This window comes from Calypte anna, chromosome 5A (genome assembly GCF_003957555.1).
Source record: "Calypte anna isolate BGI_N300 chromosome 5A, bCalAnn1_v1.p, whole genome shotgun sequence".
Lineage (NCBI taxonomy): Eukaryota > Metazoa > Chordata > Aves > Apodiformes > Trochilidae > Calypte > Calypte anna.
Genome location: NC_044251.1, coordinates 11,681,125 through 11,695,481, shown reverse-complemented (window position 1 = coordinate 11,695,481; position 14,357 = coordinate 11,681,125). Strand labels below are relative to the sequence as shown.

Below are 14,357 nucleotides of genomic sequence, written 5' to 3'. Positions count from 1 at the left end.
TTTCAGAGAAGCTTTGATACTCAGACTGCATTTGAAATTTCCCTTTGGGCTTGCAGATGTGAGGGAAAAGGTGTTTGAAATCCAAGCCCCAGCTTCTTACCTGCAGTTAGTCAGCTGTATAGAGGCTCTTCCTTATCTCAGGGGAATATTGTAAACACATACTTAGATGGTTGTGTGGTGTGCCAGTAAAGGCTTAATGAACCAAAGATAATTTGAAGAAAACATTGCTAAGTAAAAGTAGTTTAAATATTTGCAGTTTTCAGTTGTAGCAATATACATAGCTGTATATCAATATACATATATCAAATATATCAATATACATATAGCTGAATAATTGGGTTGTGTAATATCTGATAATTGCACAGACCTTTTCCATATTTTTTATGCTATCGATATATATTATTCCTTGTTTCATATTTGGGCTGAGGGAAATTGGTGCTCATTTTCCACCTAATCAGTAACTGCACTGTGTCTTTGTCAGTGACTTGTATTAGGGTATGATCCTCCTCAGCTGGTCACATAATCTGCCTCATAACCATGTATAATTACTGTAAGTTGTTCAGCCAACTGAGCTAGTTATAGTATTGATAACACCATGCTGAAAGAGGCCATCAGAATTTCTCCAATTTTCACTGCTGAAATCTAGTGTGAGATGGCTGCTTTTAAAAATCTGACACTTTAAAAGTGCAAAGTAGTATAAAAAGTATAGTGTGGTAATTATTTTATTTGGGTTTTTTTTAATATAAAACAGTTACCAAAATTGTATTTGAATGGATCAATTTTAACAGTTAAATACTTCTTGCAGATATCTGAAATTGCAAGAGAAGCTGAAACAAAAAGAAAAGCAGAAACTGAGAAGGCTGAGTAAGTAATTTTTACATAATTCCTATCTAATTCTTCTATGCTTCCTAGTGCTAGATTAGTTGGCCAGAATCTTCTGTGCCACTCAATTTCTTATTTCAGGCTCTTTCACCTCTTTCTTTCCACTATTATTTTATTGGACTTATTTTCCCTATTCCCTGTTGTCTTCTGTTCTCTGCCATGCTGAATTCTCCTTCCAAGTACTTCTGCAGCATACTGAAATTACCTTCAGCTTAAAAATTTTGCAGCTTACATTTTGCAGCTGAAACTGGTATTTTTTTATTTTTTTTGTAGAAGGTAAGCACATTCTTTGGCACCCATCATGTGATTCCTATTGCACTAGTAGTGTGATAAAGTGAATCACACACTGCATTTCTTTATGCCTAAAACTTGCAACCACCTCAGTGCCCCAGCATAAGCAAATTCAACTTTTTTCTTTTTAGTTTAGTAAGTAAATTCCCTTATTACTACGTACTACAGTCTTGATACCTAGTTTTCATGAAGGTAGTTCTAGGGTGCAGGAGAAATGATCCAGTGGCGCAGGAAAATATCTGCTACATACTTTGGAAGGTGTGACTAAAGCAAAATTCCTTGTTGCTACTTGTATCTCTGTAACAACAGGGTTTGTCTTCCCTGAAATGAATTAATTCTGTGCTACTGTGATTCAGTTACAATAGTGTGTACCAAATCACAGAAGTTATTTCTCTCCTTCAGCCTCAGGCTCAAGAAAGTACATGTGAACTCTTAACATTTTTATGTTGCTTGTGTTGAGTACATCAATGGCTTTGGCAAACGTACACGTGGCACAGACCCTTTTGATCTCTCCCCAACAGCTCTGTGCTTGCATATGATTTGAACCTTAGGTCATATTTTGTACCCTGAGCTCACAGTCTACCTCAGGTCTTTTACTTACATTTTTCTCCCAGTGTCAAAACTAACTTTCAAAGACCAACTTTCTGAATTAGAATTTCTTCTGAATGAAAGCATTTAGAGTGTGGAATTTTGGCTAAGTAATTTGTTTACATAACCTTTATTCTAGCTCGGAAGATGGTGAGAAACAAGATAAAGCAAAGGAAGTACAATCTGAGCAGCCAGAAGAGGGAAAAACAAACAAAAAGAAGCGAAGGCATGGACAAAAAATTGAGAAGCCAGAAGCTGTTATGGCTAACTTCTTCAAAGCTTTGGAAATCTATCAAACAAAAATGCTTGTAAGTTTTTCTTCAATTCTTCTAGTCACTGAATTTTGTTTATGTAACACAGAACACATTTGACATTGAAGGGAGAAATGTCATCATAAAAGGAACAGTGCCATGAGTTTTCAAATGACTGGCTGTTATTCAGTCTTTTGAGACTTTTGTAATACTTTGTAGAGGTATATATATGTATAAATAAAGTGGTTTTATGCAGTTTTTCCTATCTTGCTGTAACAGGACAGATTAACCACTTGAGCTCCTTGTTAGGAGCTCCTGTTTTACATAATTGAACATCTAGAATATGTAATTCTATTTTCTGTAAGATTATTCTTGGGAAAACTAAATTACGAATTCTCTGAAACATTCTCAAGTAGCTGATTTCAGAATTCTGGGATTTCTCTTCAAACTACCTTCTAGAAAATTTTCCTTCCTCTTTCAGTCTTCCCTGTTGCAATGCTAAGCCCTTTATTTTTAATCCCTCTTACCATGAAATGGGTAAATATGCTGCCAAGAAATGCCTTGCTTATTATAACTGCAGTATGAAGGCAACACAGTTATGTATTTACTTTGCTAGAAACCTTTCTGTCATCTTTTCTTATCTTAACATTAGCTACAGACCATCTCTATTTTTTTTTCTTCCAGCACTGCTTGGCAAGAAACTTTTATAACTTAAGATTTCTTGCTCTGTTTGTTGCATTTGCCATCAACTTTATTCTTCTATTTTACAAGGTAAGATTATGTATTGCTCTTTAAATATTTCTTTTTTAATGATGGTTATGTCTTGCTTAAAAAAGACATTATTACAGGCCCTACAAACACTAACTAAAGTGTTCATGTATGAAGTAATTAAAATAGTATTTTAAGTTTTCTAACTCAAATTTGTGACATTAAACCTCTTCTGGTTTTGTTTTACTCGAGCTGAATGAAAATATATTTATGCTATTTATCCCTTCTATTTGACCTTGTGTTCCTAAGTATTTTTCATTTACACACAACTCTGTTATTGTTGTTAATCTTGTAGTGGGAAATTTGACATCTGACCAAAATTACTCGGATGTGTCAAAACTGTTGCATTTCTTTCCTCTCATTTGTTTTAAAGCTACCAATAGACTTCAGTTAATCTGATAAATCTCAATTACTATATTCCTGATTTTCTAAAAAAAACCCAACTATCTAAGACATTAATTTTGGGGAAATAGTTTATACAGAATTTCAGAATCAGATTAATGCCTCAATTTAGCTAGATGATCTAACATGTTTTATTTATATTTAATGTGTTATTAATTTTTTTTCATTACTTTTAGGCCTGGGGTTTGGCATTTTGAGGAGAGTGCTTGCTTTAATTTCAGTCTTCATATTTTAAAAAACTAATGTATTAATCTCTAATGAGCATCAAATGTATATTTTCCTATAATGTGTTTCCATGTGAGAGTATAATTCACAGTTTTCATACTTATAATTTCAAGTTTTCATATTACTTGCTTCATTTTCTTTGTTGCCAATATGATTGTTAGTGACTGTTGTGATGAAGATATGTATGTACTGGGATTGGGACTTTGATTGGTATTAGCAGATAGAAGACATACAAATCAATAGCAGCCTTTTCACTGAAAGCTACAGTTCTTTTTTTTATACTTCAGATGAAGAAGGTTATACATTCAGACTTTACATTTAATCCTTTAATTTAATTAAATTAAATTAAATTTAATTTAATAGGGTTTTGCCTGAATCTGAGTTGCTTCAATGACACAAAGCAGGCTTCACCAATTTTATTTCCAAATCTTTACCACCTCTATTATGAAATAGAGTAGAATTCACTCAAGAGAACTCCCATCCATAAAAGCCATGTTTTGTTTTTTTTTTACTTTCCTTACAGGTTTGAAATCCATAAGAAAATTCCTCATTTGTCTTTATCCTGGAATATGGCCTTTTTGATTCTCTCCTTATAGATATAGGGTGCAAATTTTAATAAACTGATGCAACTTGTGTTTTCCAATATTAATTTTTTTAGTTCTGTTGTTTACAGCCAAAAACCTCAGAGAAGACAAAAGCAGCTGCCTGAACATTCAATTTAAAAGTAACTGAATCCTGGCCTAAAATATCTTGCAAAGTAACTCTTAGAGCTACACTCTCAGAGACAGGGCAGGTAAAGACACAAAAGGCTCTTGAAACCTTGGTAGAATGTAGATGCATCATTCCAGGAGTAACACCAGCAGGGTTATTAAGGGCTCCCTTCTTGCCTCCTTTTTTTCCATCCCATATGGTTAGAGAAGATGGCCTTCAGAGATAGAGGTAGAGCCTGTTCTTGTCTCTGCCAGTCCTTCTCTCCTCACGCTTTTGCTTTCCAGTTGGTCTCATGGGTCAGCCAACAACCCATTCTTCTGCCAAGTGAGGCCACGTGTTTATCAGTGCCAGTCCATCTGTCATAGACAGAAAGGGGTCAGTGGGAGCCAAACATGACTGAACAGGACTTCAGATTTCAGATAAAGCTGTCAAAAGAAGGGCACTTAGGGCATTGATTTTAAAAGTCACTGGAAGAATTTAGGGCAGTATGTCAGCTGTATGGTTTAGGGTATTTCCAAAATACTGATTAGATACTCTACTAATTTGTAAGCTACTAATTAAAGGTTAAATTGTATGCATTATGTACAAGTTGATACCATGAGAACACAGTTTCTTTCTAGACTCTAGTAATCAGGAACAACTTAGATTACAAAACAAACATTAAATTCAGTCATATTAGGTAATTTTATCATTGCTTGGGTCTTCCAGAACATTTCTGCAGAACTTTTTCACTGTTTCTTTTGGATTTGCTATTACACTGTTAAAATAGAGATTTATAAACTGTCATATGCCTATACTTGCTTTCCCTGGATTCTCTTTTCAGTGACTTGAGATAACATGGAGACTTCTGCTGTGAAAATTGAGGCCACTACTGCTTAAAGCTAATGCTCTGTCACCTTCCTGTGAGCAGGCTTTGCAAATCATCATTTGTCATTGTAGTAAAGGAGAAGCTTGTAAGTGTATTCTGCGTTTTCAATGAGCTTGCATTTCTCTCAGGTGACAGAAGAGCCACTTGATGAAGTAGAGGAAGACTCCAATCTCTGGAACTCTTTTGATGAAGAGGAAGAGGAGGAAGGCATGGTTTTTTTTGTTTTAGAAGAAAGTACAGGTTACATGGCACCTGCACTCAGAGGATTAGCAGTTATTCATACTATCATCTCCTTTGTCTGTGTGATTGGATACTATTGCTTAAAGGCAAGTTTTGAATCTTATTATTAATCTAATATTTGTTAAAGATCCTTGACTATGTCCCAAAGTAATTTTTGGAGGTAGTAGTGGAATACCTATTTGTAGCTAGCTATTTACCAATTCTCACTATTCAGTATCTAGATGTTTTCCTCATATACTCAGTCTGGCAGAGATGGAGTTCACTTTTTTCACAGCAGTGGCTGCATTTTGGATTTCTGGTTAAAACAGTGTTGGTAACACACCCACATTTCGGTTATTGCTTACCAGTGGTTTCACAGAGGGAAGGTTTTTCTTTGCTTTATACACCCTGTGCATCCCCCAGTGAGTACACTGGGAGGGGTCACAGCTGGGACAGCTGACCAGAAGGGACCAAAGGACCATTCCCTACCATGTAGGGTCATGCTCAGCAATAAAAATGTGGGGCAAGGAGGGGAGGGAGGGGCTGTCCTTGACTTCCAAGATGGCTAAAGTCTGGCTTGGTGTTGATCCTCTTTGGGGAGGTGCAAGTATGGTGTTTGGTATTATATAGTGTTATAAAATGTACTTAATACTGTAGGTAATATCATGGTGTCTTCAAATACATAAACCATAACAAAGATGTCCACTGTCATTTTCACAGGTCCCACTGGTTGTGTTCAAGAGAGAAAAGGAGGTAGCCAGGAAGCTGGAGTTTGATGGGCTCTACATAACTGAACAGCCATCTGAAGATGATATTAAAGGACAATGGGATCGCCTGGTTATAAACACCCCGTATGTAAAATTAAGTGGTTACATGTGAAATGTTTATAAATACTTGTAGGTCAATAAACCACTGAGCCACTGGTCTAGAACTTTCCCTGTCCACCTGCCACCTGGCTCATCTGAAAGAAAAGCCTTTGTCATCTTATATTGGATGCTAGAATAGATGGGAAATTCTGTATTACTTTCTTATTTAATGAATACTATCAGAGGATATATTCCAGGCATTTGCAAGGATTGTGCACTTTACCTCAGAGGCTCTCTAGAAGACATTTTACATATTAGTCACTCTTGAGAAAATTTTAAAAAGATAACTTCCATCCTTTCAGTGACTCAATTTCATATTCATTTTGTATGGCAGTATTCTCCTGCCTTTTCTTCAACTTCTTGCTGACAAAATTTGCATATAAAAAGAGAAGTAAATCTAGAGTAAAATAGCAATCCCAGAATCCCAGGCCTGACAGGGCTTATTGTCAGGTTGTATGGATTAGCAAACACTGTAGTAGTCATACACTGATTCTAGGAGACTCACCTGTTCTGTGAGCAAATGATACAGGTGTAGGCAAGAAAAAGAAATATATCAGTGTTGCAGCAGTCTGTAGGAGTGACACAGAAATACAGCAAGTCAGTTGTCTTGAAACAATACCTTGTGTGCAGGCTGTTTTTCAAAATCTACTTTCAAATCAGCTAGAATCCTGTTCTGATACTAGTACACCTAGTCTGAAATTGCTGTCTTTCCCTAATAGTATCATAATTAAAAGGCAGCAACAGAAAGCTGGAAAAGAATAAAGTTATTTACAAGACAGTCACAAAGTAGTTGTGGCTACTATGTGCAAGCATTAGTAAGTATTTGGTAAAAACAAGAAAAAAAAGACAGTCAACAAAAATGCATCAGAGGGACAATATGCTGCTAGACAGCCAAAGTATCTGTCTCACCAGTCACACTCATGTTTACATTAATAATAGTGCCTTTAATACTTTCATTAACATTAGAATGTATAAAATAGTGGAAAATTTTGCTCTGTTTTCCTACACCTGAGTTTTAAGATTTTTTTCCTCATTTTCAGTTAGAAATACAGACCAGCACATATTATTAAAGCGAAGTTAATTTGGAAGCTGCAGAGCTTGCTCCATTTTTACCCTGTGTCTTTTAGCTATTGACAGCAAGCTATCCAGACATCCAGTTAGTTTATCCTCAGAGAAAACAAGCAGGAATTAATGAGATATATTGTCAGCTCATCCCAAAGGACATGCTGTACAGCCTGTTCTCAGCATGTTGCACTATTTACTGAAGTTGAATAAAAGAATGAGGCTAATTTAAGCAGACTAATCCTTCTCTCTGATGTGAACTGACTCTTGAGGTTTAGTGCTGGTATTGTGCCATCAGGAGGATCACTGCACCAATGCTGTGTAAATGCTGAAATGTGGTTTCTATAAGTAAAAAAAAATTAAAATAAATAACTAAAAAAGTAAAAGATTTACCTAGAACTAAAAAAAAAGTAATAATACTTCAAAAAAGCAAAATATGTACCCTGATGAATGCAGCACCATTAGATGTTTATGGTAAAAGAACTCGACAAGCTGGCTGCATGAGAGATGTACTTTTCTTAAAACTCAGAGAAATCAAGATAAAAACCAATATAGAGCATTGGACCAGGATACACCATCTGAGTCAATGGAAACATTTGTCTTTACATGGAGTAATTTCATTCATACTTTTTGAAATTAAAAGTAAAAAAATTGAGCACTTAAAGTTTGCCTTGCATCCCAACAGAACAGAACAGTGTTCTGGAATCTCACTCTTCTCATGTTAACACTTGCTTTATTTTACGAATATTGTCTTTTATATTAGCAGTTTTTCCTTTTTAACTTCCTGCATTTTTGCTGAATTCAGTGTTACATCCAGGAAATGGGAGGAGAAAAATCTTAAAAAATCTCTTGTAGTCTGTCCAGCTAACTGGCATTCTTCAAAACTGATACATTACACAGTAAGCCTATCAAAATGAGGAATTCCTGGACACTGCTATTCATAATACATTCAAGAACAATATTTTTCATGATCCATTTCAAGATCAGGAAAATGACACAGATAAGAGATAACACTTCCTGAAGGTCAAAACTGATGTAGTTCCTAGTGTCTGTTGCAAGATCTCCCCCAGATAAAACTGATTCTTTATTGAAGTTGCTCAATACACTCAAAAAAAGCAGGGAATTTGCAACAAAAATGCCCTGGCATCCTTTGAGATGTACTACTTAATTTATTTTTCTTTTTTATACACAATAATTTTTCTTTCAATTACCAGTGGGGGGATGGCTGCTTAAAGGCAGATGATGCAAAGTGCTCTTCAGCTCAACTGTCCTGCAGCTTTAGAATTATAAATGGTTTTTAATTTGTCTTGTTCCAGGATGTCATATACATTGATAACAAAATGATACACCTGAGAACAATGTTACCACTAACTGCTGCTTTTGCCAAATTATCTTTGCAATTTTTTCAGAGTTTTCAAAATGTTTTGAATTTTAACTTTTATATTGGCAAAGTGCCCATTGGTTCCCAAGTGCTCATCCTCTACTTGAAATGCCATCCAGTGAACTGAAAAATTATTTATTACTTATATCTTGTCAGAAAATAATTGTCTGTGTTGGTTTTATGGCTAGCAGTGATGAAGTATTTATTTAGGAAATCACAGTGACATTCCCCTGCTGTTATTGCTAGGCTCCCTAGGTGGTAACATTGAGCCTGCTGTCCTTTTGTAGACAATCATGTTTGTGGATGTGAAAAAGGGAGAGAAAATATGATATTGCAGTGAATGGTGATCAATAACAGCTGATGTCCACATGAAAAGAAATTGTTCTTGTAATTTAAAACTCAGTGTGTGAGTAAATGAAATAGTACCAGAATCTGCAGTGAGCAGGATCATGCTGGTTTTTTTGCTTTGTTTTGGTTTTTGGGGTTTTGTTTGTTTGTGGGTTATTTCTTTCTTTCCCCTACCAGGTTAAATAACTTGAAGTATCTTTGAATAATTTATTCAGGTCTTTTCCTAACAATTACTGGGACAAATTTGTAAAACGGAAGGTAAGCTTTTTTGTATTTCTATTATGCTGGTCATAGCAATAATCTGCTGCTCAGTTAATTTGGGTATCTGTGTAATACACCTCTGTACACATAAACCAATAATTGAGAACAGAAATTTGTTTTATGGAAGTCATTGTTGTGGTAAATGTCTCAGTGAAGAGGCAGCTGCAGCGTAGGTGGGAGGAGGGAGGAAGACAGGAGGCTGTGGTTTCCTTCCTAGACTCAGGCATTTGAAATAACTTTGTGCTGTCAATCAGCCACACAAGGCTAATTTACACTCACTGTCATCTTTAGGATACAAAGCCCCCTCATCTCCCTAAAAAAAGAAAAACATGCCAGCTTAAATGACAGCAAATTATACATAAGCTTCCAGATAATAGCCTTTAATGCTTCTGTTTTTCTTTTTTATGCTCCCCCTGCCTGGCTCCCTGGGAGTTCTGACTGTTCTAATGGTGTTAATTGTTGAAGATTTTTTTTTTTTTTTTTTTTTAATTTCTGACAACTCCTGACTTAAAGTAGGGTGAATGTCACCAAGGTCTTTCTCTGAGCAAAAGTCTCACTTCTTCCATTTTTAGGTTATTAACAAGTACGGAGACTTATATGGAGCAGAGCGCATAGCAGAACTTCTGGGTTTGGACAAAAGTGCCCTGGATTTCAGCCCTGTGGAAGAGAGTGAACCAGAAGAGGCATCACTGGTATCATGGTATGACTGCTGAAATTGTGGGCAGAACTTCACCGTAAAAGATAAAAATGGAAACTGTAACTGTAGTGATGTTTCCTGGGCACAGGAAATTCAAATGGAGAAGTCTTCCTAGCATGGAAGTAAAATGAAATAAGCTTTTTGTTAGCTATACAACAAACTTACACTTGTGATTATATATATAATATACCAGGTTGATTGACTTGTGTTATAAAATCAAAGAAAAAACCCTACAAGTTGATGCTGATTGATAAAGTTGGACACACTTTTATTTACATAATAATCAATGCAGCATTTAAAAGTTTGATTGGTGTTACACAGAGCTAGCTTATAAACCACAGGACAGAAAGAGTATATATAACAAATATCAAGATGCCAGGTATCTGGAAAAATTAAGATATTTTCCTGATTTAATCCAGCAGTGATGATTAGTGTTTGAAAGCACAAAGCTCCTACAAGAGTTTATTTTTGGAGTAAACGGAACAGAAGGATTTCTGTTCACGTGTCCTCTAACAGCTAATCCAGTATTTAGAATATTGCAGAAGGCATTACCTTTCTCTTGGTAATTTTGGCAACATTTTACACTAGACAAAACATCTATCTCTTGAATTCAAGCAATTGAGGTTCCACATTTCACTACATTTAACACACATTTAGTTTTTGTGAGTGTGGAATTACACTGGAAAGTATCCCTCCTGCTGGAATTGTTCCAGCAGTGTCAATGGTTTAGAAGCTGTGCTTTGAGTTAATGAATACTGTCTGAAAAAGGAAACACCTCCATCGCTCAAAAAATAAACATCTGATGTATATCACCCCCTTCAGCAAACAAACATGAGGTGTCAAACATAGGTACCTGTTTATACTTACAGAATTCAATATGTAATTTTGATATTGATGCATTTCAAAAATTTTGTATTTCCCAGGTTAAGCTCCATTGATACAAAGTACCACATATGGAAGCTTGGAGTTGTTTTCACTGATAATGTGAGTGTGTTCATCTAGAAGATTATGCTTGGATTTACTCTAGATGTGACTGTATGTCTCCCACCATCTGAATTTATTTTCAACAAGCATACACAGATAATATTGCAATTCAGGCCCATTTTAGACAGATTTTTTCTGTCTAGTGTTCTAAAAAAATTGCTTTTATTTATGTTGCAATTTTTTAAAAATTATTCTAGAGGACATTGTGCATCTCCTCACCATTGTTTGCTTTTATTTATGTTACAATTTTTTTTTTAATTACTCTAAAGGACATTATGCATCTCTTCCTCACCATTGTTATGGTGTCAGCATTTTGAAAGTTTGGAAGTACTTTCATTTTATTTTGTAGAAATCAACCCAGCAACCTAAGGTTTCTCTTTTAAAATCAAGCAGTCTACAGAAAGTTTTTTGTTCTTGACCCAGCAGTTTGAAGTGCTTGGTTAATTCTTTTCTTTCATACCTTCTCATTTGAAAGGACCACGCTTCTATTAAATTCCTTTTTTGTTAATCTTCTTTTTGCATCCTCTTGAGCATTCCCAAACAAACAAGAAGGCCAAGGTGAATCAAGTGAAGCTGTGGAAATTCATTGTGCACTAAAAGCACACTGAGCCATCGTCCTTACCTTGGAGCTTTCAAGTGGCTTCAGGTTCACTGCTTGTTGAAAGAATAAGTTGTATTATGTGTCTTAGGTCTTCTGGGTGCCATGGTTGACGTGGTATGAGATTTAACAGAGGAAAGTGTCTCAGGAGTAATACAATGCATTTTCTCTCCCCCAGAATCACTATTAAAATTTAAAGTACTGTGTAACAAGCTCCCCAACCAAAACTGTTTTAAGGTAGGGGATTTTGATGTTAATCACATATCTGCTGAAGACTGCATTTAAATATGTAAGACAGAGGTCTCATTAACATAACTAAGCAGTAAACACGCCTTAAATGAACAGTGGAGATAATAAGAAACAGAGTAAGACAGTCTTTTTGAATGTGTAAAATAGAGGTATAAATTAATTTAATAATTTGACTGACTTTGAAAGCTTTATTCTGAATCCAGTAATACCCACCAGCATCTGCTAACATTCTGCCACTTTGCACTGTCCCTGCAGTCATTTTTATACTTAGCTTGGTACACAACTATGTCTATCCTGGGGCACTACAACAACTTCTTCTTTGCTGCTCACCTGCTGGATATTGCTATGGGTTTCAAGACATTGAGAACCATTTTGTCTTCAGTCACTCACAATGGCAAACAAGTAAGTACTACATGCAAAGTTGGAAACTGAATGCATTTTACAATCCTACTGGAGATAATAGTGTGGTAACCAGGAAATCTTGGGGCACAACCCATACTGGTCATGATTGAACTAAAAAACAGATCCCATCGTGTCTTATGGAATTACAATAATCTATACAATAATCTATATAATCTATATAGTGCCGATAGCTAAAAAAGACCCTGAGCTGATGTATCTCTTCTGATGGAATGAAACTGAGACCTATTTTCATGCCATGTCTCTGCCCACAGCTTGTGCTGACTGTAGGACTCCTGGCTGTAGTTGTGTATCTCTACACTGTTGTGGCCTTCAACTTCTTCCGCAAATTCTACAACAAAAGTGAAGATGAAGATGAACCAGACATGAAATGTGATGACATGATGACGGTAACTGAAATGTCTCTTGCATGCTCCAGAGTTTATCCTGACTTTTCAAAGGGCTACTTAAGATTGAATGATAAGCAAATAGGGGATGGTTTTGCTGCTAAACCCAGGTGTCTCTTCTTTATGCTGTATGTCATGTTGAAAACTGAACAGTCTTGAAATTTCCTCTGCATTCTCCAGTGGTCTGTATTCAACAGTAGATGAAACCCACCAGTTTAGGAAGATATTCTGGGTGTTTCTCCTAAACACTGTTATATGAGCTGCTGCAGCTCTTTCACACGTAAAAATGACAAAGCCTTAAAGTATAGGGAAGAAATTTCGTGACACAGGGGTCAGCTCTGCATAAAGGAGTATTGTGGCAGTACAAATAAACCCAGTTTGCTCCCAATGTTTGCAAGTGTGCAAGCTGTTCCTCTCCTTATTTAAATGATATGAAACATGATGGTTTTAGTGCTAGTTATAAAGGCCTGCTCCAAACTGCTTACAATTAGTAATTTAGTCCATGTAAGAAGCCAAGGGTGAGTTGAGAAGGGGGAAATTATGAAGTTTATTACAGGTGATAAATAATGTTACTCATTTCCTTTGTGATTTCCAACGGGCATTACAGTTACTATTTAGGTCTTATTAGAAAAGATATTCTACAGATTTGTGTTTTATTATGAAGAGAATTTTGTTTTCTTACTGTACACAGAAAACAGCAGGAATTCAGGTATTAGAAATGTAATTTCTGAGTTTGTGGCAAGCTCGTTTCTTCCATGGAAACACTCTGCCCTGTGTTATATGCCAAAGGCAGAATAAAAAAAGACAGAATAAAATACCTCAGAACAGAGATGTGTCATACTTCACAAAATTATCTTCCCTATTGAACTCTTGTTCACTCATGTGCAAATGATAGAAAAAAGTGCCCAAGCAGTATTATTTAACTGATCCCTCTGGATACCATGGTCTGATCATAAAATAGATCTATGACTACATGACATTTTAAACAACACTACCCAATGAGGTATATCAATTCCAGGTTGCATTTTTAAGTATAGTTAAACCCATACCAGCATCTTTTATCAACAGTAAACTTGCATTATAAAAATAGATGTATAATTCTGTTTAGTGTTTGCTTATGTAAGATCAGATTTTTCAGGTTGTAAGGAGTGAGAAGAGGGTAAGAGCTGAGGCTGCCTCCCTTTCTTAGTAAGTGTACTTAAAAGTTGTAATCTCATCAGTTAACAGCATTTTGGTGCAGTGTGCATGATAGATGAGTAATGGTATTATGTGTTCTTTGTTACCATACCTTGAAGAGAATTAGCAGTGCAGAATAATTTAAAAATAAAAATAAACAAAACACCAAACCAAACAGAATGATTCATGGTAATTTGTCTGTACTTTTCCTCTTTCTTTTTTTAGTGTTACCTGTTCCACATGTATGTGGGTGTAAGAGCTGGTGGTGGCATTGGAGATGAAATTGAGGATCCTGCTGGAGACCCTTATGAAATGTATCGAATTGTCTTTGACATCACATTTTTCTTCTTTGTCATTGTTATCCTACTGGCCATTATTCAAGGTACTCACTTACCTCAGTAGAAGTACTGTTAGAATTCAATTTACTTAAGTTCTGCACTGTATTTAAACAATATTAGTGTTTGAGATAAATTTAGGAGTATTGCTACACAGATTTATTTCTGAGCTGCTAAAATAATTAATTCTGAAAGTAATAATTTTCTTCTTATTTCATAAATAATGCATTGTCCCAAGGACTACAAAAATACAAAACATAAGAAACACAACTTACCTGGGTTCCAGTGTTTATGTACACTTTGGGAACCATCCAGCCATGATGCAGCCTGTGCAGGATCACTGTTCCTCCTATAATAACCATTTAAACTTGAGGAGCCTTCCTGTAGAC

At 35.7% G+C, this 14,357-nt stretch overlaps 1 protein-coding gene across 2 annotated transcripts in view; it reads left to right on the top strand.

The window, feature by feature from the left end:
* Positions 1–14,357, top strand: part of RYR3 (ryanodine receptor 3) — a 208,420-nt gene that overhangs the window by 189,615 nt on the left and 4,448 nt on the right. For both annotated transcript variants that reach the window (XM_030452246.1, XM_030452245.1), the window contains 11 exons: positions 806–864; positions 1,901–2,069; positions 2,697–2,783; positions 5,115–5,312; positions 5,926–6,056; positions 9,078–9,120; positions 9,696–9,823; positions 10,744–10,804; positions 11,907–12,053; positions 12,326–12,460; positions 13,859–14,015. In XM_030452246.1, coding sequence (XP_030308106.1) covers positions 806–864; positions 1,901–2,069; positions 2,697–2,783; positions 5,115–5,312; positions 5,926–6,056; positions 9,078–9,120; positions 9,696–9,823; positions 10,744–10,804; positions 11,907–12,053; positions 12,326–12,460; positions 13,859–14,015 — 1,315 coding nt within the window. The remainder of the gene's footprint in view (positions 1–805; positions 865–1,900; positions 2,070–2,696; positions 2,784–5,114; positions 5,313–5,925; positions 6,057–9,077; positions 9,121–9,695; positions 9,824–10,743; positions 10,805–11,906; positions 12,054–12,325; positions 12,461–13,858; positions 14,016–14,357) is intronic.